Raw genomic sequence first — 27261 nt, forward strand, 5'->3', positions numbered from 1 at the left:
TGTTTTGAATTTATTTCCGCGCCACAGTCACTCGTGCTATCGCCACCTAACACGCCGTCCATTAGTAGACGGCTGAGGTCAATAACACATCGCGCAAACCATAAACAACCACCACCACAGGGCTGCGCGGGAACGAATCGGCATGCAGTACGTGGCCGGTACGAACGGTAATGGAGAAAAATTGTTATCATCAGCGGGCAGATAGCGTGAACTAAGGCTCCAACTTTTGGTTCTTATGGTCAGTGACACCCACACGGTGTTGCGCCAGCTCGCCTAGCTCAACGCGAACTCTGCGGACGACGTGCCGTGCAACTCCAGTTGAAAGGTCCACCTGGGCCACTCTACGTCCCAGTGGACCATGAATAATCGGACGCTGATGTTCTGATGTGCAATGTTTTTCATCCACAAACACTTTCCACAAACCCCCACTGCCCACGGTGGGGTCCCTTCCCTCGTCTAGCTCCTTTTGTTTACTTGTTCGATATTTTTCACCCGACTTTTTTCTACTCTTGCTGTTTGCTGTTGCTTCTCCAATGCCGCTCCAGGAGGAGGTGGTTGTTCCCCTGTCGCCTCTTTAGCGTTTAGGTTGCGTCGCATTTACACACACACACAGGGGGAGAGAGAGAGAGAGAGGCTGGTAAAAAGGGACTTTGACATGATGGTGGATAAGTAAAGTTAAAGCGTCGAGCAAACAACGGGCGGTTCAGTGGACAAAAGCAGCCTGCATCGCCGGTACGCCGGACACCTGGAGCGTTTTCCTTCGCTCAGGCTACAGGATGGATTATGGTGGCACAACAAGCCTACGAGGTAGACAAAACATACGGGACGGGAAGTTTGTTTTAACCCCCTGACTCTGCCGAACCATCGTTTTCCCGCATCCCCTAAGTAATCGTGGGGCACTTTAAATGCTGTTTAGTTTAGGGGAAGGTTTGGCTGAGCATCCAGCCGCATCGTCAAAAATTGGACCAACCAGCAATGTTTTTTTTTTGTTTTTGCTGCTTGATTATCACAATGTCCCAGCGTACGTATTACCTCTTTCCGTCGCATCTTTATTGCTCCAATATTGGGCAGACTCTTGTCCGAGACATCGGTCGGGACGTGCGATTGGTTTGTGATCGCCGAAAAAGGGATTGTCCCTGTATGTAACCCCAGCCACAGCCACAGCCAGTCCTGTCGGCATCACCAAATGGAACAAATTTACGAACTTCATGGCGATAGCCGGGAGTACCGAAACCGGCCGGCGTACGCCAATTTTTCGCTCGTTCGCTCGCCCCGATCCGCGCCTTGTGTTGTGCGGCTGGCTGCGGCTTTCCATCTACGGACATTCAACATCATCTTCATCACCATTTCCGTCCGTGTCCCATTGATTCTGCCCTCGCCGGTGTCCCTCGCTCTCTCTCTCTCTCTCTCGCTTGTGGGGTACTTTTTTTCGCTGTTGTTGTTATGATTGTGCCCTGATGCTTGCTGTAAACAGTCTGTTTTTGTTGGTGCGCTGACAGCATGTCTCGGTGTTTCTTCTCCGATCGCTTGATATGGTTATATGGAAGAACATGCACAAGCCAAAAAAACACGCACAGCGCAGGATTCCCTCCAGGGATGACTCAGTCGATCTTACTGTTAACTGCTTTCTAACGAAAAGAGTATTGCATTTTTGGAGCATGGGCAAAGCAGACAGCTTTGGATTTATTCATGAACTTATCAACGCACAAAACGAACGATCGACGGCGCGAGAGCGAAAGAAAGATACATTTAAAAACCTTTCGTACCAATTTGAGACGACCCACACGCATTGGGACATTCGTTTTGCTCCAATATTTACCGATAACATTGTGAAAGATTACGCCCCACAGCAGACGGAGAACGCTCAACATCTGTAGGTAGCACACGCATCGTCCCGTCGCACGACTTAATTAAATCCCTTTTTCATTAATAAATTTGTAGCATTTCCTGTAAGATCGTTTTGTGTATTTTGCTTTCAGGTCTTCTTAGCGTGCCGTTCTTAGCGTACAGCGTTGCGATTCGCGGCTCTCGTGCACATCTCTCAGCGTGGGTGTCCAGCTCGTGCTCTAATGAGATAATCATTAGCCGGTACGGGTGGCTGAAAAAGGAACAAACAGGACCATTCACAGAGGACCCAGAGGTTGTTGTTTTAAGGCAGCGATAAAGGGTAGCGCTTTGTGGCCACCCCTCACAGGAATGGGAAGAGTTTAATGAGTTCAAAGACCCAGCAGCGCCCTCGGTGAACTCCTCCTACACGGGATGGGAGTAGAGTGAAATGAGTCCACTGTGGGTGTTCTCGGGAATTTGCTGGCAAATTCTCATCGTCCTGATCTCCTGAGAAGGTGATCAAGCATACAGGGTTTACCAAGTCACTTTGCGATGTGAGCTGCACAATTCATCTCACTTGAGACGTATTTCTATTCTGACGTGCTACTTCATTTGGCCCGAAATAATTTTCTATTCCGCCGCATTCATTTTCATCCATTATATGAAGTCTTTTCACAGGGGATGTTAGCTGGAGCCGTCCGCGATGTTTACATTTTTTTCAAAAATAAATTTTTGGGCTTTTAGTGCTGATTTGTGATACAACTATGTTGTTTAACAAAGAATAGAAGTTTATCTTTGCTCCGCTGTAGCATTCTAGCCGAAAAATGGATTAATCGTTGAGATATTAGCAGTTGAACCTGCTCTGTCAAATCTGCTAATAACTCAATTAATAACCCATGTTTCGGCTAGAATGTTGTCCATTATATGTCCCCTGTGAAAAGACTTCATATAATGGATGAAAATGAATGCGGCGGAATAGAAAATTATTTCGGGCCAAATGAAGTAGCACGTCAGAATAGAAATACGTCTCAAGTGAGATGAATTGTGCAGCTCACATCGCAAAGTGACTTGGTAAACCCTGTAAAGAGACAGACCCGAGACAGCCAAACAACCCAGTCACACACACGCACACTTTCGCTTTGCGTCCGTTTGTCAAAATTAGTGACAGCTACTCTGCGATGTGTGCCAGTATCTCCAGCAAAGCTAGAAAGCAGATGATATCTTAGACGTTTAGGCTCGAATGGACTGAGCAAGGGGAAATAGATGATATAGATGAATGTCAGCAACATTTCCAACGTCTCTGAGGGCAGTAGTGCGATTTCAATTTGCTTGCGGTGGGCAATCGATATGCAAATGAGCGTTTGCACTGGTTTGACGCGTACTTTGCAAACCTCTTTTCGCACTTCCCTCCCCCCACCAATCACCGCACTCTTCCAAAGACAGTCTTCCCATTTCTGGGGCGTCAATTTCTGCATCTTCGGGCGGCTACTCAGCAAACCCGGACACCACTGGTCTGGGAGCTAACGGGACAGGCACATCACATTCGCGCAATCACGGCCAATCGAAAGTTTAGCACCGTGGCCGCCAGAGTGAGGCAATAAAAAAGAAAGTCGATAACGCCGGGGCGCTGCAGGGATACGGGCGCCACTAAAATGTACCACTTTCCATCGCGTCACTGGCAGTGACGGGAAGGTTCTTGGCATGCATTTCTCCAACGACTCTCGAGCTGTTTATTGGGTCGTTAGAAATGATGCAAACTATGGTAGCGCGGCCTGTCAACTAGAAGAGCGCACCAAGAGCGATCTATTGTCAATCAGCTGATATCGATCGGTACTGCAACCATTTCACGCTTATCGCCAAAGCGGGTGCTGCGGAGAAAAACCGCCAAGATAAATGCATCTTAACGCAGTGTACGGGCAGTTTAAGCTGACTCGCCTTCCTCCGCACCATAAAGAACCTGTGCAGAGCCCGCCATGCGCACCTGGCACCTTACAAATGCGGGCGAGCGGCAGAAATGGCCACCGATCTTCACTAATCGCTCCGACCTGTAACTCGTGGTTTGCTGTTGTACTTTCACTGCCGCAAACGCTATTATCCTCCCATGGCACAGAGGCACATACTCCGCTAAAGGAAAAGCTACATTAGCGCAGGCCCAATAATGGTACCGCGCTCAGACAGACGGACGGGCTGCTGCTGCTCCACATATTTGGTAGCACCCGGATTGATGCACGGCTAATGGGTTGTGCCACCGTGAAGTAGCGGGTTTTAAACTTTTACTTTCCGTGCCAGCTCGCACGTCTAATGTGCTCTGGTGAGCTCGTAGCATTGGAGCATTCAATTTGAAGGTAATTGACGGACGGTGGGTTTAGTGGTGGCTCGGAAGATGTCAGCCAATGAACTCTAAAGCACTGATCAGTATATCACGAAACAATAGCAAACAATGCCACACACACACACATACGGAAAGGCGCAGGCGCTATGAATCAAACGTCAAGAATATGCCAACATCAGTATTACGCTCTCTCTCTTTGCTCAAGAATCGTATTTGCACACTCACTGCCTAAGCTGGCAACGCAATTTGTTCTGGGACGTGCCCATCCCGCAGCCGCCGTCCGAGGCAAATCCGCTCCGATCGTGCATGTAAATTTTCACAATTTATCACTCCCGTCAGAACTACTGGTATCGTCATGTAGCAAGTCTGCGCATGCTATGTTTCCCTGTTTTCCTCCCGTTGCTATACCCTGTGTCTGCCTCATCGCCAAAGGAAAACGATCGCACTGCACCCGGTATTCCATGGGCAGAGATCCTCCGAGCGAAGAAGTTACCGCACGAAGTACCGTGCCGTTTGCTGTGCAAATACAACTCACTTAAGCGCAAGAACCTTTAAGCGGGTATTTATCATAGAAGCACACCACACGCTCCCAGCCCCATCTGGGCAGGGGCTGTGCAATGTAAGTGCCCTGCGCAGCACCCATAATATAGCATTTTATGAACTGGTTCTAGTCCAATTCGACGGTATGCCCATTCGTATGGGGTCCATTTGCTTTGGCTAAGGGAACGAGGGGGGGGGGGTCCATTCTCGGGAATGATCATTATGCACTCGGAACCTCGTTCGAGCCGCCGAGTGTTCTTGGCCGTGTCTCGTCCTTTCTCGAACCTCGATGTGGAGGAGAGTGTTTGAATTCTCGTTACTGGCGCCCAGCGTACAAAATAGATGTGCCCTTCAAGTAGATACCCACACACACACACACACGCATACAGTCATCTAGTTGCCATTGACTGGAAAGTGCTTCCGCAGCCCCTCCTTGGAGGGGCTTGGGCCCGGTATGCAAATTTAAACACGATCGTGAGTGACGTTTACATCGTCCGATTGGCCAAATCCAACTTCCTGCGGGCTCTCGTTGGACGTTGAAATGCATTCATGCAATCGCATTGTTGGGAAATCGGGCGAGCAGGGAATAGAATGTTGCAGTTGCAGTTGCAACCCACGGCACCATGCGCACAACAAGCAGGAAGAAGGGCCCATTCTATGCCCAAAAGGCTGCCCCGTCCCGTCCCGATGCGTACCATAATTAAAAAGAGATTAAAATCTATTTTTCATCCAACTCCCAATGATTTGCTCTGGAGTATGTGGTAGGGTCTACGGAGCAGCGGGTTTGCATTTTTTTTTCATTCTGTTCTTCTCCAGAAATATGCTTCCCGTGCGTGTCTGGGATGCATAAAGAAGGTCTGCGTAGACTGCGCAAGAGCGCAAGAAATGACTCAGTGATAATCGAAGCTGGACACATCAGAGCGTGAAAGAGTAGAGTGCTTGTGTGGCTGTGTGTGCTATCTGACATTCCTTCATCGTCGCCGTCTGAGAAAATGGAACATAAAAATACACACACACACGCACGCGCGACTCTCTGAATGTCTGTAAAAGGCAACAGAAAACAGCACAAAATCCTCAACAAAACAAGTGAACGATACCTCTGATTGGGTTGGTATGCGGGGGTTGGGGAAACCCCCCCACAAGCGAAGGAACCCATAAACCTCCCTGTCCTCCATTAGATCGTCTCCGCGCGGAAAGGAAACGGTCACTACTCAGCGATCAGAAAGATGTGGAAGATTTGATTTTCTTAATTTTTTATTATTATCATAAACGCCACTCGACGTCCGTGGATCGTCGTCGATGGCTGGGGCCAATAAAAGAGGCACAACGACGGGCTCGAGAGCAGAGATCGATCGATGTGCGATCCGATTCCGAACCGGAGTGGCACCGAATGCAGTTTATTGAGGATAAGATCGATCGGGCCGCCGCGGTTTGGGGAGGATGGAAGGACAGGAACAGACATTTGAGTAACGTTTCATCCCGCACATGCGTTCGTCTTGGACCCACCGTAACGGCCCCCTTTTGGATCGTTTGGATTGGATCGCGATCGAACGCTCTCTATGGATCTATCCACTTCACTCGACATCACTCACGCAATAATCCGACCGAACGCAAACCAACACAGACGTCACTTCCGCCCAGCGATGCTCTTAAAGATTAATTCATCATGATAAACATTCTTTCCTGCTCCGTCGTTGTGCCCTCACCCGCCTTTGAGTCATCGTCACAGCCTCTTCCATGCGAGTCTGATTCGTCGCGCATGAACGCATCTTACGCACAAGCGCAACCGACGCCGAGACAGAAGACTAGACAACCGATCGTTCTGCCGTTCTCGCCGCAGTTTCGCAGATCTTTGCAAAACTGGGCGAACTTGCGGGGGAATCGCGATTTTTGCGCGCCCCCGGGCGTAAGTAATTAAGCACATGCAGACAAGTCGCGCACGGCCACTATCATTCAACGCACACGGGCTTAGATCTATCACGGGCTCGCCGTGGTTGGCAATGACGAAGAGACATCGCGAGCCAGTCGCAGGCAAACAGGGGACCGATATCAAAGAAAAGATAAATCGAAGCGAAGATGTGCTCACATTTGATTTATCAATCAGAGCGCATGCATCCAGATGGCGATGGACGGGTCGGGTCGGGAATTGAAATATCACCTCACTGGACATGGTGAGGAATGCGAAGCATTTCGCATAGTATGCTCCGTCCCCGTCAAGACTCTCCAAGCAAGGGCTGGATGGGCACGATCGACAGCCTCCCCGGGGCGGCTTTGGTTGTGCGCTATCTTACGCTTCTCGTTCGCCGATCGGACACGGTACACAATTGGGACGGATAAGTCTTTGACTGTTGGTTTTTTTTTTGTTTTGTTGCATTCATTTCTTGCGCTCTTCATGATTTGCAACGAGTCTTCCACTACAACGTGCGTAGCTATGAGTCTTGCGTTTCTGCCGTTTGTTTTACTTCTCGCTTCCATATGGGATCGAAGCGAATGGACTGAACTTGTTCCAGTTGGAGTGAAAACCGTTCCGATTGGAGTTCATTTGGAATAATTTCTTCGACATGCGCTTGATCAGATTTGTAGTAGGAATTCAAGGGTAAGAAGAGGTTCAGTTGATTAAACTCACCTAAATCAATTCTGCATTGAATTGACCGAATCTTAATAGGGCGTGTAAATTGAAACTGCCTGTTTTGCCTACAAATGTGATGTCATCTTATCGCGTAAGCAGGATTAGGCACATATTTTAGCTGGGAAATAGGGCACATGGGACACAATGATTAATGAACCATTTGAGTCCGACAGGAGCATTTAAATAAACCTCCGGAAATCTACTCGCCTGCACTATGTAAACGGTCAATGATTTTCCCCGATAGACAACACCAACAACTGGGCCGTAAATCATACACAGTTTACACACACAGAGACACAAAGCACTCAGACCGCTCGGACACCGACCGTATTAGCGGATGGTCCTAAACAGCCCATCTATCAAGATCGTCTATTAATGAGTTAGGATCATAAGGGGATTATAGCCGCTTGCTCGCAGGGACCCCTTGAGTGTGGCATTAAACAGTCAGTTAGCACCCCCGCAAAGCCTAAATGGTTGAAGACACAAGGGAGTATAGGGAAGGAGAATGGTCCCCTCCTCCTCCTCCTCCTCTCGGACCATCTCAGCTTAGGGCCTCGTCTTCACTGCGTCCACTTTCCGCATCCCATTTTCCACCTATCAACCATCACCGGAGCACAGACGGACAGTGTAAGGGTGTATTACCACGCACTTCTATTAACGTATGCTGCGGGGCGCATTTGATTAATTCTTATTCAAACCCGATCACAATGTTGCATCCAGTGGCGTGCCCCGCGCATCCCGACCGGGGATGAAAAGTGGAGATCGGAGTGGAGAAAATGAATTCAATCGTCCATCGCGACACGTCTCCCTTTGGGGAGCGATGAGATCCCATTTCCGCGTGCCCAATGGCCTAGGATGACGATAGAGCAGTCATCGCGTTCTTGGAGGGCCCTCACTCTCTCTCTACATTGTGTGTGCGTGCACGCGCGCCGAGACTGACGCTGGAAGAATGCGAACCATTCCGGATGCGGACAACGCCTACGGATGCCAATCTAAAGGTGCGATCAAGAAGGGATCGCGCTGGGTGACGATTCTGCATTTACTGCCGACAGAGGTCTACATATATGGGTTTCGGTTCAGGTTGCGTTACTAACGACGCAATGATTAGCTCACGACGGTACTACAACTCGTGGAAGATACAATGTTGCAGTAACTGGCTGAGGATAGATGGCCATGGGTTTAACTGAAAGGCATGTAATAATCGTAGCGTCTACGAGGCTTTCCGTTTTATGTGTGCCCGTCTCGCACCGTACTCTTGTCTGCCCTAAATGGAGGATGATGTGTCTGTGAGGCCATGTCTGGAAGAGGTGAAACTACTGCCAGACGTTAGACCAGATATAAGATTTTGATCTCACGATCTAAAGCCTGCAAGGTCACGCACTTGTCCCGACACTATTTGGGGGGATCTTGATGACTCGGCTTATGGGAGTGCCGTTAGTGTATCTCGTGCGCTTTGAGTTCCAAGAAGTTCCCGACAGGCTAGCGTGCAACTTCCAGCCGGTATGAATGCGTACAAAAAATGAATAAAATCCCATATTAACCTACCTCAATGAGGGCCACAGCGTGTGATCTTCAGTTCTGCCAATAGGTACCATGCCATGAAGACGAGTTCTTTGCATCAAAACTGTACACACGTTCCAACGCCTAAGCAGTGACACAATAGCACTACGAGCATGATGTACATAGCAGAACCATACCAAAAACAAACTACATCTGCACACCTTTTTTCCACGTCAAACCAAAACTGGATCACGCAATCACTTCCGCCGAAACGGTGTGTGCCCGCACACCAACGAGCATCGAAGTGCGGTTACTTAATGGGTTCAAAATGTGCTGCATTTGCGGCGCATGGTTTTTGGAAATTGAGCAAATTGCGTTCGGGAGTAGTGTTTCCTCGTTTTTGGTGCTTTTGGTTTTACACTTTTGGAAGCAAAACAATGTGCCACGCGCGCGTGTGTGTGTTACCATTGCGATGCCTGCACGACGACTTCAGCCGTCCGTCTCGGCTCGTTAGACACGGAGGAGGATAATGTAGCGCACTCGTTGATGATGATATGGCGCTCGCTTGTTAAGCTGATCCGATGCAAACTGCCCCAGCAAGTAGGGAGAAGGAGATTCGAGAAATTATCGGACGCGCGTGCGCTTCTTACGCAACCAGAGCTACAAGTCATGCAGAGGAGCTTGACATCGCGCCGGAAATGGAAATGGTGTCAGCCTGAACACACACACACTCACACTGCTGGTGAACTCCGTGAAGCTGTTGCCAAGCATCTTTTTAATACCTTTTTAATATCACACCGAGTGTAGCCGGTGTGTGTGTGTGTTTGTGAGCGTGTTTTAGGCAACGGTTCTTAGCTTACACGCGGAGCCATTCGCATTCGTGTCTAATTGCACTGGAAAGCAGCGCAACTCCCGTGGCAGAGCACCAAAGAGAGATCAACCTGTCAGGAATGGGGGGAGAGGGGGGGGGGGGTTGAAATCGAGCAGTTTTTTTTGCACAACAGATAGCAAGAGAGACCAAAACGTTTTAACCGATGGAGCGCGTGTATAAACATTTGACGAGTCACATTAAAAATCGCGCTCATCCTCCACCCAAGGTTCGCGCCCAAGAGAGTGTGCCAAAGTGAACAAATCACCCTGCTTAATCCACCAAGCATTAAGGGTTAGGACGCCGAACACACACACACACACGCACACAAACACGCGTTCCCGAAGCGACGAATCAGGGTGGAGGGCGGTTCGTGATCAGGTTCGTCTAATGGCGTTCGCCCCGCGATGCCATTGGATTCCAACTGGATACGCACGAAAAGGTGCGTGTCTGCGGCCGTCAGAAACGGGCAGGCCCGAGGGCGACCATCCTGGCGCTGGAGGAGCGGTGCCGCGGGTAGAAGCAATCTAATTTGCCTCGGAGAGTGGCACACGGGCAATAAACTTGCCACCCCGCGCGCCAGGCTATCACAAATCTTTCACCAGCGGTACGGTTGGAAAAAGTGGTCGCTTGGGACCGCTGAGGACGGCTCGCCAAACCCGTACGCGGGCGCGCGCTCGACCACTGTAATTGACTGGAGGCATTGATTTTCCTTACCTTTATCGAGATGCAGAGATGCTGCGCTGATGTGTTTTGGATTTGCTCCTGCAAGTAGGCAGGACGCGGTCAAAAGCGCGACGTAATTAGTACCTCTGGCATGTACCTCTCTGCCCATCCCAAAAGGTCTTACCATCGGGTCGTTGGTGCAGCAGCAGCAAACCGCATTTGCGCAAACGGGGGGATTTGTAACGCAACAGCGGAATGCAAACGGAAACGAGATCTAATGTAGAATAAAACGAGCGAAGTTGAGCGCGCAGCGATCGTCAGCTCGACGAGGCGACGACATTCTTCCTGGAGAGGCCCTGTTGCGTTGCGTGTGCGCGCGGAGTTCTTAGCGAAGGGACGCTTAGGAAGGAGCGGCACATCATTGGACAACCAATCATCTTCCGCGCGTCTAACTTTCACCCCCCTTCCAACGTGTATGTCACCCCCCCCCCCCCCTGCAGTCTCCCCCGAGTTTCGCCGAGAAGCCGAGAAAATCCGATTAAAGCTCGTTTACATATAATGCCGGTGTGGAATTGCCCTGCCTGCTTGTCTACATGCCGACGAAGACGACGATCGTTGAAATGATTCAACCTCTTTTTGTGCCTCGCTCTCTCTCTCTCTCTTTATCAAACTCTCTAGTGATCAAGAAGTCCTGCTCGAGAAGATGTCGTCCAATCGCGATCGGTTCGATTTGCGCTTTGCTTGTTCTTCCGCGGCCGCGGCGCGATATAAGCCGTTTGAAGGCAGGCAGGGTGTTGCCGAACGGAGACACACCGATTTCAAAACGCCGGACGCTAATCCTATCAATACGAAACTGCGATCGTGGCATGCTTTCATCTCCCACTGCTGGTGAGTGTACGTCCCAAAACAGTGCTACCAGTGTTTAGCAGTGTGACAGCCGCCCCAAAAGCCCCGCAGTTTTGAACAGTTCGGCCCCGGCTACTAAATGGATTAGGATGGCTTTATTTCTCAATTTAGCCAGAGTGTGGGGGGGTTGTTTCTTTTTTCTTATGAACCAGCTACCGGTTCCAGCATCTCATCCGCCATTCTTTGGGTGTAATAAGTAGAAGAATGGCCATAGCCTCCTACCCTCAAAGGAGTGTTATAAGGCGTAAAGTTATACGAGCGGTTTTCATGTTTCAAGAGATTACCACCGGCCCGCGAAAGGGACGTGGAGTGTAACACGAGCTTTATACATTGACTATCATCAAACCTCCCCAAAGGGGGCTTGGCAGATATTCACCCACAGGCACACACATATACAGACATTCCTGTCTATAACGAGTTCCATTAATTCATCCTCTGCGTTTTCCTCATCACACAACAGGCTTGGACGATTTCGGTACGTCTCAGTACGCCGTCATCGGGGCAGGAGCGGTGAAGTATGCAGATTTTATCGAACCCGATGCAAAGCACCCGAAGAGGGGGGTGATCTATGGTGCTCTATTGCGGGGCGTGCGTATTGCAACTTGAGCCGATGCGGACCACTCCGGTGCAGCGGATGAGCGCTGGAGCTAATAAAAAATGGCAATCAATGGTCGTCTCTGTTGCTAAAGAACTCCACAAACGGTGACCGTTCCTAAGCGACCATTTTACTCGTAGCACAAAGAGAGCTGCCTGTCCGTGCAATGCATCATTAGTGCAGCAGTTCATGTGTTTATGACTCAACCACCATCAAATCCCCTCAAGAACTCTGTCTCATCTAAATCACGTCAACCTTGTACGACTTTATTATACATCAGATCGTAGACTTCAATAGATAAGCGTCGACAAAGCGTCGACTTGATGGCAATTATTGACTGCGTATCGATCGATTCGAAACGGCAAATCGGGTAATAGTGTACGATCGGTACGATAATTAGTGCAGAGCTAGCAATCAACCTGTGTGCGCACGCGTTTATCGCTCGAAACCGATCGTTTACATGGCAAACGAAAACGTACTGTCGACATGGTACAAATGCTGTCTGCAAATGAGGGATGCAAATTTTATGTAACAGCACAAGCACAAGTAACATTCAAGACCCGAGATCGTGTTGCACTGTCCATGTGTGTTGTTAAGTGCAACATAAAGTGTCGCTACTCTGCTGTGTTTCTACCATACGCTTGATCCATTTAAAAGCCCCTCGCAATGAAACGGACCTCGCGGGAATGAATCACGAGGCAGCGAGTCAGAAGCAGGAAAATCTAAACACCAAAACCCACCACTAATCCCACCGAACCCGGGTTACCGGGACCTACCTGTTTCGCGTTGTTAAACCTGCCCTGCCGAATGGGTTTCCTCTTCTAGGTCACAGTGCCCGCGTCCGGAGGAGCACGGTTGAGGTGTGAGGTACGGTTGAAAAAAAAGGGATCTATTGCTGCTGCTGCTACAACCGAATGGGCGCGTATGAACGTTTTGCGTAATGCGTTGAAAATGTTTTAACACCTTTACCTCTGCCGCGCGGGGTTTTTTTTTCTCAGCACTCACTGACTGGGAATGGGACACAGACACACACATACACGCACTAAGAAGCGAGAGAACAGGCTCACATAAACACTAAACTCACGTACGCACACTAACACGCAATAGGCACAAAATAATGAGTAATAAATGTTGCCAATTAAATGTTGGCCCGTGGAGAGCGGCTGGCGCGCGCTGGCTCTTGGGAAAGAAAGCACACGGTTGAAATAAATTTGCAGGTTATGTTGTTTTTCTTCTTCTTCTTCTTCTTTTCCTTACGCACTTTTTTGAACAGGGATTAGGCAACCAAGCACTTGATGGCGATCAAAACACGATGTCACTCACGATGCTGCTGCCGCTGCTGCTGCTGCTGCTGCTGCACAACGATATTTCACAACGGCATCTAGATCGCTTAGAGAAACTGGATTTGTTTTCCCCTACCAATGATCCGTAAGGTATGTTCACTTGATTCACTGTTCACTGAGCACACCAAATCACACTGTGCTGAAAAGCTTGTAATGTTACAGTATTGCTTGTTTTCTTTTTACTTCTTCGCTTGCTATTCACGCTGTGAGAAGACCAAGGTGGAATAAAAAAAAAGACACATAGACAACAGATTAAGCGCAGCTGATTAAGGGCCGTGAATCCACGAGCGATGTCACGCGGAAAATGTCAACGGAGGGTAGTGTTTGTGTGTGTGTAGTGTGCACTTGTGCCGTTAAAGTGGCCATTAATTCGTGGCGGCTCGTTACGGTGGCAAAAGGAGCTGATGGGGTGTTTTTTCCCACACACGAAACTTCCGCCGCGGTTGTGCAATTGATGTTTGCAGTTGAAATTAGAATTGATTTGAGCCTCTGTCCTGCCACCACAGTCCGTGGTAAATCCGAAGAAGCGCACGGTGTGTGTGTTTGCGGGTGTATGTGCTCCTTCGTCACCGGATCAGGATCGTTGGGTGGGCGAACTAACACACCAGGTCGAAGTTTGAACCTTCAGTGCACTCAAACAAAACGAAGCGAACGGGCAAAGAAGAAACGAACCCAATGTCAACATGCACATACACACAATTATTCGTGTTTTTTGCCCTTATGGGCAAAGGGAAACACTCACAAAAGTACGTATACAAACACACCGACACACACACACACGGTCCTGATGGTGGTAACCTAACCCCTCCCCCACCCCCTCTCCCACCCCTCCTCCACACGATTTGGTTGCATATGCAACGTCCAACGCCGAGAAGTCTCGGCGCAAATCGCAGAACGCTCGCTGCTAGACGAAAGACTTGAGCGGGCGCGCAGGCAACGAACCCGCGCTCGAGACGTTCGTGCCTTCGCTCACTGTTTGTTTGTGTCGTCGTTTCGGGCCGCGCTGGGTTTATTTGAATTTGTTTATCAAACACATGCACTACATTTGGGGGGGTTCTGTGTGGGGCTTCAGCGATTGTTTTTAAGCCGGAAGGCTGAATGAGGATAATGACCAATTATATTTAAAACATTTTTTAAAAAATATACAAAAATTTAAGAACTGCTGATGTAATTAAACATTCAGTAGGATATTATGATTAGCATAGAAAATTTAGTGTATTTTAGAAAATTTTGCTTGCATAGAAGACGAGGCAATTAATTAAAACATTTTATTCAACGACCATTGACGCCACCAATAAAAGGTCACAGTAGGCTGTAGGATGCACTTCTGCCTCTTCGGCCGTTTGTCAGCGAATTCGAAATGTCATTTACGTTGCCAACTCGTCACAAACACACACACACATTCCACAGCTTCTCCAGTCGCCAATCGGAAAGACATCTTTCTTGCCGTTTGCTGCCGGTAGCGAAACAGTGTGTTGTTGTACATCACCATTATCTTGTCAGTAAGGGCCGGACACAAAACCGAAGATCACAAATCAACCAAAAAAATATAAAAAATACAACAAGCAAACGGGATGCGAGTGTCAAAGGAATGTGACCATCCGAGAGGAAAAGGAGTTGAGCGGGCAGGTAGGCGACCATCAATTTGACAATTGTAAAACAAAAAAGTGCAACAAAAACGAAATCTGCAACAGGTTCTGGCACCAAACGGGCCACTGAACCGTGAAGTGTGTCCGTGTGTGTCCGTGTGTGTGTGTGTGTGTGTTACTACGGTCGGGGTCGCTGGCAACATTTTTAAAGCACTCTTTATAAACCCACAGAATCTCACACAATTTTCTCAAACATACTTTAAATCACCTTTTTTTTCAATTCAAAGCTTCCAACACAAACTGCACTTAAAACAATATCAGCACAACTTACACAAACCAAAGGCACTGGATGCGCTGGTATGTTTTGTTTATTCTTTCACGTTCAGTGTTTGTCGTAGTTCATTTCTCACACAAATTTGCACTTCACTTCTTCACTCTAGAACACATACACCCACAGAGGGATAAATGAGGATGGGGGAGAAAGAAAGAAAAAGGGCAACTCTGCCGCGAACAGCACAGGCAACGCGCACTCCCGACTGGCACGACGCGTCGAAGGGAACTGTACGCGAGCGCTCGCCCGAGCCACAAACTGGGCGACTACGCGTAGAATGGAGCGCGAGTGTCTGAGCGCGCGCGCGCGGGCGCACTCACGTCGCGCGAGATCGGCTCAGCATGCATATTGCGATCATGTTATGCTCGGTGCGTATGCTCATCAATACACGCCAGCATCAGCATACTTTACGCGCATTTTTTCTCTCTCTCACACACGTGCGCACTCATTTCTTTTGGCTCTTGGCTCTCGGATGTAAGTGAGTGTGCGTTTTGTACGATGATTTCTCGTTTTATCATCGCAGATTCTTTTCTGAGCCAGGCAAAGAGCACAACAGCATTGAGCGGCTGAGTGGCTTGCGCGCTTCTGAGGGCCGGTTTGCTGCGGTTGCTGTTTCGGGAGGGCTTAACCTTTTCTCTTTGCTCCTTTGAGAAGGTGTTCTTTCTTTTCCCTTGGCCTCCTCCTACCTTCACGTTTGCTCACCTCGTGGCTCGAGTCTTTTCTTTGTTGTTGTTTTTGGTTTGCTTACAGCAACCAACTTGTAAGACATTCCAGGAGCGAGGAGCGAGGATACGCTGTATCTGCCCTTTTCTGCTCTGGTCCGTTTTTCTTTTTTCTTTTTTTGCTCTTTACCTTTATCGTTACGTTTTCTTGCGGCTTGTGTATGTGTGTGTGTGTTTGTTTCCGTTTTTTAGGAATTTTTGTTTATTTTGATTTATTTTTACCAACAATTGTTCGTTTTGTGTGAAGTTTATTGATTTGCATGTTGATTTTTGCACTTATATTAAAATATTCAATTTGCACCTGAATAAGTCTTATTTTAATTATTCATTACTCACTAATTAAATGTTAATATAAAAAAATAATATTTTAAAATTTGCTTCATAAGTTCGGCCTATAGTCATGCATGCATCAAACTACAGAGGCATTTCTATTATTTGTGCGTGTTCTAAAATCCTCGAGTCAATTGTCCATTTATCTGTAATGCCTTGTGTAAAAAATTATATTTCTACGGAACAACACGGCTTTATGCCCAATCGCTCAGTGTCCACCAACCTAATGTGTTTTTTGTCTTCTCTATATCACTATCTGTCTAGTGGTAAGCAAGTAGACACTATCTATACCGATTTCAAAGCGGCATTTGACAGTATACCTCTATCATTACTTGTTGCTAAGCTTCGAAAACTAGGTTTCGGTGGCTCTATATTGCCGTGGTTCAACTCCTATCTTGAGAATCGTTCTTATGCAGTTAAAATCTGTGGCTCTTTCTCTGAATGCTTTCTTAGTTCTTCGGGAGTCCCTCAAGGTAGTGTCCTTAGTCCCTTACTGTTCATTCTCTTCCTCAATGACTGTACTTCGATCCTTCCTCCTAACGGCTTCTTGCTATATGCGGATGACGTTAAAATTTTTCTTCCTGTATCTTCTACAGCTGATTGTCTAGTCCTTCAATCCTGGCTCTGTAAATTCTCTACATGGTGTGCTTCTAACGGTTTAGTCCTGTGTCCTGAAAAATGTTCTGTCTTGTCTTTCTTCCGATCTTCTACAAGTATAACTCATGCTTATAGTGTCTGTGATGCCCCTATTCCCCGTGCGTCCTTGTCTAAGGATCTTGGCGTCTTCTTTGACCCGAGTCTTTCTTTCAAGGAGCACACGGACTATGTCATCAACAAGGCCAACAAAAGTCTTGGTTATATTTGTCGCATGTCCACTGAAATTCGTGATCCCTTTTGTCTTAAGTCCCTTTATTGTTGTTGGGTCCGTTCCGTACTGGAATATGCCTGTGTCATCTGGTCTCCTGTCCAACTATCTCTGCTCCAAAGGATTGAGAGGATCCAGAGACGTTTTACAAGGATCGTATTTCGTAGGTCGCTGGGTCATCACTCTATTCCGCTTCCTTCGTATGAGGATAGATGCACTTTATTAGGCCTTGCCAAGTTGGAGCACCGCTTCTCGGTCGCTCAGGCTTCTTTCGTCGCTGGCATATTGCTCAATACGATTGATACCCCTTCACTTCTGTCGCGCTTACATTTGTATGCACCTTGTCGCACCTTACGTTATCGTTTTCGTCTCCAGTTACCTATATGTCGTACACGTTTTGCTCGCAATGAGCCTTTTGTAAGAGCTATGTCGTCTTTTAATAGTACTTATGATCTGTTCGATTTCAACATATCCTATCCTGTCTACCGATCCCGTCTTCGCTCCTTTTCCGTACCATAAACTCCTTCCAACTCCTTCGTGAATAATTGTTATACTATAGTCAGTAAGCACTATTGCTGTAACCCAACGTGGCCGAGCAATTAATAAAATAAAAATAAATAAATAAATAAATTGTTTACGTTTTTTGTTATTGTTGCGTTTTGACAGCTAGGGCTACGTTCATCCAGCATATTGTGTGCGTATTTTCACTGGGTGAAGCGTTAGCGTTCGTTTGAATTGTCTATGTATTAGTGTTAGGTCCGTTAGGCTAAGAACAAAATTGTCAACCATTGTCGTTAAAGGATTCGGAATATACTGACGCGTACGCCAAACGGTCACCTTTAAACCCTGAGCATTTTTCACTGCACTTCAACACAAAATATCACAACGTAGGGCCGATCACGAACATTTGGTGCCGTGACCAGGATTGGTGTATTGTGAAGTGAATTGTTGCTCGTTTTTTGTGATTTTGCTGCGTGTAAAAATCTGTTGACTTTACGTTTTTTCGTCACCGACCATAGACAACGAACAGTTTCTTTCGAAATTCGTTGTCCAGTGCTTGTTGCGTGTTGTGACTTGATTGTTGAACATTGTGTAATTGTTTGATTGGTGTGATAATTGATCATACGCACGGACAGAACATTTGTGAATTTGTGTTTCGTGTTCAGTGTCCTGTGTTTTTAGCGCCATCGTTCCATCTGCCATTACGAGACTGATATGGCTAACGCTGTAAATTTGCTGTCCAGACGGCGAACCCTGGAAGAAAAAATTCAGCGAGTTATAGCATTTGCTGATAATTTTGTGCCTGAGCGGGATGAATTTAGGCTTGGCTTGTTCATCTCCGACACCGAACGTGTTGCAGCAGAGTTCGATACAGTGCAGCAGTTGATCGAGGATGGAGCAGCACCCGAAGCGCGCGAAATGGAGAGCCATTTTCGCGCTACGACTGAGGACGCCTTAATGGCCGCGAGGGCCAGCCTACAAGCGTTGTCGCGGCCATCGTATAATGCTATTCCCGCCTCATCGACCATTGCTACATCTGGAGTGAGGCTGCCAACCATTTCTCTTCCAGAATTTGACGGCAATGAGATGCAATGGGCGACATTTCGGGACACTTTTGAAGCACTAATCCACTGCAACGAAGAGGTGCTAACTATCCAAAAGTTCCATTATCTTCGAGCTGCGCTCAAGGGTGAAGCTGCAAAGTTGCTGGAATCGATTCCGTTGTGTGCATCTAACTACAACATTGCCTGGAAATCGTTGGTGGACAGATACGCCAACGAGTATCTACAAAAGAAGCGTCATCTACAGGCAATGTTCAACATCGGCAAGGTGACCAAGGAATCGAACGCATCGTTGCACAGGCTGGTTGACGATTTTGATCGTCACGTTAAGATGCTGCATCAGCTTGGCGAACCAACAGCGCAATGGAGCACCGTGCTAGAATATGTGTTGTGCATCAAGCTTCCCGATGAGACGCTACGGACGTGGGAAGATTATGCTTCCACCCTCAGCAGCCCGAACTACAGCATGCTAATTGAGTTCCTGCAAAGAAAAATGAGAACATTAGAATCGATTTCTATGAACCATCCGGCAACGAGAGAAGCTACTCATCCTAGTTTTGTACGGCGAGCCCCACAGCACCTTTCTTCCTGCTCAACCATGGCGAGCAGTTCAAAAGGTGCCCGCATTGCCAGCATGATCATGCCTTAAGCAGTTGCTATAAGTTTTGCCGTCTTCCTCTGTCTGAGCGTTTTCAGATAGCTATTGAGAAGAAAGTTTGCCATAATTGCTTAAGAAAAGGTCATTTGGCAAGGAACTGCGCTTCATCGTCCCGGTGCAAACACTGTGGTGAGAGACATCACTCTCTTTTGCATCGTTCGTCTGCAGTCGGTACGGAACCGAAACTCGTGTATGCGGAAGGACAAGAATCTACAGGAAGGAATGATCGTTACCAAGCACAGTCGCTCAACGTTACTAAGCATCCTATTCGATCGGAGGAAGTGTTTTTGCTCACTGTTCGTTTGAGCATAGTTGATGCTGATGGTAAAGAGCATTCGGTACGCGCTTTGCTAGACTGTGCTTCTCAACCCAACCTCATGACAGAGAAACTTGTCAAATTGCTGCAGCTACAACGGTGTCCTTCTAACGTTAAAATATCGGGAGCTGGAAAGATATCTCGTGACGTTCGGGGATCAGTGTTTGCTGAGATACGCTCCAAGAGGCAACCATTCAGCTGTGGTGTTCAGTTCCTGGTAATGGACAAGCTGACATCCAATTTGCCTTCTGAGACTGTAAGTGTCGGTCACTGGTGTATCCCAAAAGGCCTCGAGCTAGCTGATCCCGAATTCAACACATCGCAGCCGGTTGATTTGGTGATAGGTGTCAAGCACTACTATTCATTCTTCCCCAGTGCAGCCAGAGTTCATTTGGGTGATGAGTTGCCGCTGTTGATTGATAGTGTGTTTGGTTGGATTGTTGCTGGTTCGGCTACGTTACAATGCCCGGAACCACAGGTAACAAGTTCAAACGCTATCTGTATGATGTCGCTGGAAGAGAGCATCGAACGATTCTGGAAGACAGATTCATTAGTGATGAAGGATGGCTACTCGCCTGAGGAACGAAGATGCGAGCAGATATTCCGTGATACAACGGCGAGAAATGAGACTGGGCGTTATATCGTACGCTTACCCCGTCATCCCGATTTCGGAATCAGACTGGGTGCTTCCAAGGTAAGCGCAGTACGAAGATATGATCTGTTGGAGAGGAGGTTCGCTAAAAATTCCAAGTTGAAGGAAGAGTACCATGCGTTTATGAAGGAGTATCTTGAGCTCGGGCACATGAGTTTAGTTCGGGATGGAGATGCAGTACCTGCTGAGTCGTATTATTTGCCACATCATCCTGTGTTCAAGGAGTCTAGCACCACAACGAAAATCAGGGTCGTGTTCGACGGTTCTTCTAAAACCACCAGCGGGTACTCGTTGAATGATGCTTTGTGCGTGGGACCAGTGGTGCAGGACGACTTGCTAGATCAGCTTTTGCGGTTCCGCACGTATAAGGTGGCATTAGTTGGCGATATAGCAAAAATGTACCGCCAAATACTTCTTCATCCTGACGATCGACCGTTGGTGCGAATCTTGTTTCGCTTCGAGCCGCAGCAGCCGGTGCAGACCTACCAGCTGAATACTGTAACGTATGGTCTCGCACCTTCATCCTTTCTCGCTACGCGCGCTCTTATTCAGCTGGCTGATGATGAGGGTAATGCATACCCACGAGCGGGCCCCGCTCTACGAAAGAATTTTTACGTCGACGACTTCATCGGTGGAGCCCAATCAGTTGAGGAAGCCACCTGCCTACGAACTGAATTGGCTGAGCTACTACAAAAGGGCGGATTTGAGCTGCGGAAATGGACGTCGAACTGTGTTGATGTGCTGCATGGGCTGGATGAGGCACAGGTTGGAACCACAACCAAAATGAGCTTTGATTCTCACGAAGCCGTGAAGACACTTGGCATCAGTTGGGTTCCACAAGGTGATTGGCTGGTGTTTGAAGGTGTGTGCCAGCCAGACGACGATGTGATCACCAAGCGATCTGTGTTATCTGCCATCGCAAAAATGTACGATCCTTTGGGGATGATAGCGCCGATAATCATCCGTGCTAAGATGATTATGCAGGAGATATGGGTGTCGTCACGTGATTGGGATGAATCGTTGCCAGAAGACATCGTATGCAAGTGGAAGCAATTTCAGAAGGAGATACGATCTCTATCACAATATCGAATGGACAGATTCATACTGCTTCCTGAGGCGCGAAACATCGAGCTGCACACTTTTGCTGATGCATCTTCTGCAGCCTATGGTGCTTGCACATATGTGCGGTGTGAAGACGCTGGGCGAGTTCGAGTCATGCTTTTAGCGTCGAAGAGTAAAGTTGCTCCGTTGAAAAATCTGACTATTGCTCGGTTGGAGCTGTGCGCCTGCGTTCTAGCCGCGCACTTGCATCACCGCATAAAAGGTGCCATTGATGTGGCCGTAAATGCATCATATTTTTGGACCGACTCAGCTATCTGCATGCATTGGATCAAGGCGCCACCGAGCACATGGAAAACGTTTGTGGCAAACCGTGTAGCGGAAATCCAGCATTTCACTAGTGGTGCCAAGTGGAGGCACGTAGCTGGAGTCGAAAACCCTGCTGATTTGGTATCGCGTGGGATGGAGGTGTCCGAGTTCAACAACAGTCGAGCGTGGAGGCATGGACCAGCTTGGCTTGAGCATTCGCAGGATGCTTGGCCCATGCCCAATCCACAAAGCATTCCTGAAGTGGCAGAGCAAGAGAGGAAGGAGTTAATTTCGGCAGTTACCGTATGCCACAACGAATTGTTTCTGTATTGGTCATCTTATACTCGCCTGGTGAACGTTGTCAGCTATTGCATGCGATTCATTGCCATGCTCCCTCATCTAAGGCTATTAAGAGGAAGAAGAGTTTTACGATCCTCCGAGGGGAATGCGCAACTGAAGGACGTTTCATCTCGTAAAGTTCTCAGCGCTCGGGAGCGAGCAGCAGCAGTTAATGCCTTAACACGCCTTGCCCAACGTGAGTCTTTTGCTGAGGAGCTACGCGATCTGCAAGGAGGAAAGAGGGTCAGAAAACAATCAGAGCTGAAAAGACTCACCCCGTTTGTGGACGAAAAGGGTATCATCCGGGTTGGTGGACGACTGAATTTGTCACAGCTGCCGTATCAGTCGAAACATCCCGCACTGCTGCCGAAGGGTCATCCATTGGCTCGATTGATTGCTGAGCATGATCACAAGATGCTTCTTCATGGAGGAGGACGGTTGCTGCTGTCAGTCATACGAGAGAAGTTTTGGCCTTTGAACGGAAGAATGTTGGTCAAAAGCGTAGTTCGGAGCTGCATAAAATGTATTCGGTACCATCCTACTCTTGCAGAGCAGCATACTGGCCAGCTGCCCGCTGCCCGAATTATACCAAGCCGGCCCTTTGCTGTTACCGGGGTCGATTATGCAGGTCCCCTGTACCTAAAACCTGCGCATAGGCGCGCAGCATCGTTGAAAGCGTACCTGTGTGTCTTCGTGTGCTTTGCAACAAAGGCGGTGCATTTGGAGCTAGTGGGAGACCTGTCAACTGACGGTTTTCTCGCGGCTCTACGGAGGTTTACGGCGAGGAGAGGTGTTCCGGATCATCTCCATTCGGACAATGGGAAAAACTTCGAGGGAGCGAGGAATGAGCTACGAGAGCTTTTTGCGACTTTGACGAGTGAAGCTGCGCAGAGTACCATCGCTTCATCGTGCGCGGACCAGGGAATCTCTTGGCACATGATTCCACCGAGAGCTCCTCACTTTGGCGGCCTTTGGGAAGCCGCGGTGAAAACGGCCAAACGTCATCTGTTCCGTCACCTCGGAAGTACTCGGCTCTCCTTCGAGGGTTACTACACCGTACTGCACCAGATCGAGGCAGCTATGAACTCTCGTCCTCTCTTACCGCTTACGGATGATCCCAATGATTTAGCCGCACTAACACCTTCTCATTTTTTGATAGGCTCCTCATTAACGGCACTTCCGGACCCTGATATGACGATGGCACACACTAATGCACATGAGCACTTGGCGAAGCTGCAGCTATTGGTGCAGAAGTTTTGGAAACACTGGCAAAAGGAGTACTTGCAGGAGTTGCAAAAGGACCCGCGCGTTGCCAGGCAGGCAGATCAAATCCAACCCGGTCGAATGGTTATCCTGATGGACGAGTTGCTGCCTAGTACCCGTTGGCCGTTAGCGCGTGTGATAGAGGTGCACCCCGGTCCGGACGGGCTGGTGCGAGTAGTTACCTTGCGTACGATAAAAGGTTTAATTAAGCGTCCGATAGCCAAAATATGTCCTTTGCCAGTAGAAGAGAGAGGAAATAACACGTTGCCAGCAGCTACGTAACCGAAATGTCCGTATTTGTCGATTTAATGTTTGTGCACCGCGCTTCGTCGTTGTATAAAGAAAACCACGCGGTTTATGTCAGGTCTGAGTTAGTGTTAGTGTTAGTGTTGATGGTACATCAAGGCGAGGAGTATGTTTACGTTTTTTGTTATTGTTGCGTTTTGACAGCTAGGGCTACGTTCATCCAGCATATTGTGTGCGTATTTTCACTGGGTGAAGCGTTAGCGTTCGTTTGAATTGTCTATGTATTAGTGTTAGGTCCGTTAGGCTAAGAACAAAATTGTCAACCATTGTCGTTAAAGGATTCGGAATATACTGACGCGTACGCCAAACGGTCACCTTTAAACCCTGAGCATTTTTCACTGCACTTCAACACAAAATATCACAACGTAGGGCCGATCACGAACATAAATAATCTACCTTTGCTACACCCTGTAGATAAGCGCAAAACCGCGACACGATTCTGACTACAGCTTCATCTCGCTCACCGCATCACTCTCCAGTTGCTGGTGCTTGGTATTGGTGCGATCCCTAATATGTGTTCAATACAATCTCGCCAACGTTGGTTTGAACTCTCGGTCGAACGGCGGGGTTCCTTTTTTTTTTAAACAAAAAAAAAAGCACCACAACCATCTTCAAAACATCCAAACACACCAGCGCACCATGTATTGTCCCAGCATCCCAGAAGGGGCGCAAGCAGCGAAACAAAACAGCAAAAAAACTAGACTCGAAAGAGAGCCTTCGCGCAGGAGAAAGATCTCACAGAGAAAGAGAGAGAGAGCGACAGTGAGAAATAGTAAGGGAGAGAGTGAGAGAACACGGTGAGAATGGATGGCTGACACGAAAGCAGCATTAGCACAATGTCCAACCGGGAACGGAACGCAAGGTTTCTGGTCAGTGGTTTCTATTGGTTCCATTCTCTCGCGCTCAAGCCTCCCCAAGACTGTGCGTGAAGCGTACTTTGTGCAACTGGGACACCCACCACCCTGGGTGGGACGGGGTGGGGGGGACGCGCCAAAAAAGTGTGGCCGGTTTGCCGCAATTGCTTCCTGGCTTTGGGGCGCGCTGATAAGGAGAGGAGGTTACCGCTTTTTGTTCGGATGGTGCGGTGGTGTGGTGAGCTGCCGAAATGTTGTTTGATGAATGTGTAGCGTACACCAAACACGCAGTAGGCAGAGACAATTTCGCTCGTTGAAGTCTCCGCTGTTTGGTTGACGGTTTCGTATCTTGCAGGAGGCGCGGTGTGACCCCTGCGAGAATGAGCGAGATGGAATGAGAGAGAGAGAGAGAAAGAGAGCGAAAGGGAGGTGTACACTCTTTTCGGACAGGTTCATTGCCTTGACCGAAAGGTAAAGCGACGAACCCCCTCCTCCCCACAGGCGGCAGCCCTGGAAAAAGGGACTGAGCCAAGAGCTGCCACAGTTGTGGTGTTCTTCCCCCCCCCCCCCCCTTTGGTCTCCAAATTCTAAGGCGGTTCTTGAAGGCAACCCTTCCATACATTCTTTTTTTGTTTATCGCTCCGGGAGAAAGGCATCGAAGCCGGCGTCGATCGACGGGTGATCAGACGCCCCACTACTCTCCACCTTCTCCATCCCCCCCTCCCCCTCTCTTTGGTTGTGTTTGCGCTTGTTTTTCCTGAACCTTTTTGTTTCTGTCTTGTTATTGTCTTTTTTTGGTGTCGCTTTTTCCTCTTCCACTTCTGCTTCCTCTTCTTCGTGCAGTGCGTACGCTATAAAGGGCGAAACGCTAAAAACGAAGACACAACAACACAACGAGAAAAAAAAACGCAACAGAAAATGATAACTGTCAATCGTGTGTGCGGCGAGGTGCGCGAGTTCGATGGTTTGCGCTGAAAATGATACATTCCAAGCAAAAAAAAAACACAAACCGGGCAAGCGGCCACCGCAGGGGCGAAGATGAGGCGACCGCGAGAGCAGCGCTCCGAGGATCCGGGAAAGGACATTATCATAATGCCAAAATAACGCTGAAAAGTAATATGTCATTTCGGTTGAGGAATTGGTCGTTGCGCTGGCCCTCGCCCATTGTGCCCGACGGACGGAAAAGGAGCGGAGAGTGGTTTAGAGCGCGCTTTGAAATATGACTCTGTGATATGGGGTGGTGGCCCTCGTTTGCTCGAGGAGGAGAGAGAGAGAGAGAGCAAACAGAGGGAGCGGGAAGCTGATTCCGATTCGTGCAAATATGTTCATTTATTATGCACAGGAAACTGCTTCGGTTGCTGCGGAATGGTAAGGGTTGCGCCTGGTCATGCTGCGATAAAAATTGATGATATTAATAGTATCTGCCCAGCGCGTGGACTAGGAACGGTACGAGATATGTCATACGAGCGCGTCCGAGCTATAAATAGAGTAGGATTGGAATTCTATCGTACTTCAAGTTGCGTTTGCGATTTCCAAAAGAGCCTGTTATTCGCTGCTCTGATGAAATGGAAACTAAGAGACTACTGAAAGACTGAAAATTGTATCTTGATTACGAACAACATGGGTAGACTGACACAAAACACAAGCCGAACGGTCACCAGGCCGTAGTGCGTGGACGTGGAATGCGCATTCCAAACACACGTCACGTTCTCAAAAAACACGCGCGAAGAAAGTATGGTTGCGAAACGGCGCGAAACAGCAACCAGCTTTGCGTACGCTTCCAGCTTCTTCCCAGTCGAGTTGAGCATCGGGCATCGAAGTGAAAGATAATACGCAACGGTGCTTAGTGGCCTTGGGCGAGTTTTATTGAAAAATTATTCACACCAATTTAGGACAAACCTTCCCGCGCCAAACCGGGGACAACTTCTGCAGATGATGAGGCATGAGGTTTTATGACGACTCGCGTGAAATGTGGCTACACACTGCGTTCTCGAGCGACCGAGCGATGCTTGGTAAAATAATCGATAAGCAACCATTTGTGTGGTTAACGGTCCACATAGAGAGAGAAAGAGAACTTAAAAAAGAGGTAGAAAATGGTGGTTCAGATGAGGATTGTGTCTAAAATGATAGGCTTTGCTGGGGAGCGAGAAGTGAGACATTTGATAATAAACAAACCTTTTTATTCCGCTCACATGTTAGTGGGAAGGAAAGGGAAGTTAACGAATTAAATTATTTTAGTATAAAAACATACTAACCAGCTATTAGGAAAATAATATACAACTTATTAATGTAATGTCCGAAACGCTAAGGACTTTCTTCATTCTCCTAGTCTTGTTGGACTTTATTGATTTAAACCTCTTAGATCATCTCTAGAAATGTAGGATTTACGATCACTAATATTAGCCACGATGTAACTGGAACAGAATTCAGCTTAGAAGGAGAAATAGCTTCTCTAAAACACCTTCTTCGAGCTTAATGTGTGCCTCGGAGTTCATCAACATCTCCTGGGATGCTAATTCATCGCAACCCATGTCTGGATCTCGATCCTCCTAGCGATCTCGATCCAAACTGAGAAAACGTGCGTTTCTCTCTAAATTACTAAAATACAATGACTCTATTTTTCTCCGCAAAGTAATTGTGTGGAATGTGTTGATAACGTTTATAGCAATCAAAAGTTGTTACGGACTTTGGAGATCATTTTAGATGGCCTAGACAAACTTTACATACTTTCGCACACTTCCATATTAGCTATAAAATCTCTCATGACAATAAATCATGAAGAAGCTCCTGAGACGTTTATTTAATTTATTTATTTTAGGAACTTTGCTGATGTTTTCTATTGCAAGGACGAAAAGTCTACAAATAAGCAAGTACAGGATAATCATTGTCGGACACTTGGA

The 27261-nt window shown here is 47.9% G+C and overlaps 3 protein-coding genes across 6 annotated transcripts in view; 2 read left to right on the forward strand and 1 right to left on the reverse strand.

The window, feature by feature from the left end:
• Positions 1 to 15391, reverse strand: part of LOC120902340 (ankyrin repeat and BTB/POZ domain-containing protein 2) — a 97668-nt gene extending 82277 nt beyond the window's left edge. The window contains exons 1-3 of one of the 4 annotated variants that reach the window (XM_040311025.1): positions 15127 to 15391; positions 13125 to 13409; positions 12640 to 13042 (exon numbers count right to left, since the gene is read on the reverse strand). The gene's annotated coding sequence lies outside the window, so the exon portion shown is untranslated. Of the gene's footprint in view, positions 1 to 12639; positions 13410 to 15053 lie in introns of all 4 variants that reach the window. The other 3 variants (XM_040311021.1, XM_040311023.1, XM_040311024.1) reach the window with 3 other exon arrangements.
• A 2867-nt stretch (positions 15392 to 18258) lies between these two features.
• Positions 18259 to 19254, forward strand: LOC120901223. The gene has a single exon (XM_040308927.1). The coding sequence runs from the start codon at positions 18259 to 18261 to the stop codon at positions 19252 to 19254; it is 996 nt and encodes a 331-aa protein (XP_040164861.1).
• Positions 19255 to 20354: 1100 nt separating this feature from the next.
• Positions 20355 to 21456, forward strand: LOC120901224. The gene is made up of 2 exons (XM_040308928.1): positions 20355 to 21266; positions 21394 to 21456. The coding sequence occupies exons 1-2, from the start codon at positions 20355 to 20357 to the stop codon at positions 21454 to 21456; spliced, it is 975 nt and encodes a 324-aa protein (XP_040164862.1).
• Positions 21457 to 27261: the final 5805 nt, after the last annotated feature.

Source organism: Anopheles arabiensis, chromosome 3 (assembly GCF_016920715.1).
Source record: "Anopheles arabiensis isolate DONGOLA chromosome 3, AaraD3, whole genome shotgun sequence".
NCBI lineage: Eukaryota > Metazoa > Arthropoda > Insecta > Diptera > Culicidae > Anopheles > Anopheles arabiensis.

Coding starts and splice junctions, on each gene's coding strand:
- LOC120901223 (XM_040308927.1), top strand. CDS start 18,259: ATGGCTAACGCTGTAAATTTGCTGTCCAGACGGCGAACCCTGGAAGAA.
- LOC120901224 (XM_040308928.1), top strand. CDS start 20,355: ATGAAGGAGTATCTTGAGCTCGGGCACATGAGTTTAGTTCGGGATGGA. Junction 21,267..21,393: donor AATCGTTGCCAGAAGACATC/GTATGCAAGTGG, acceptor CATCTTCTGCAG/CCTATGGTGCTTGCACATAT.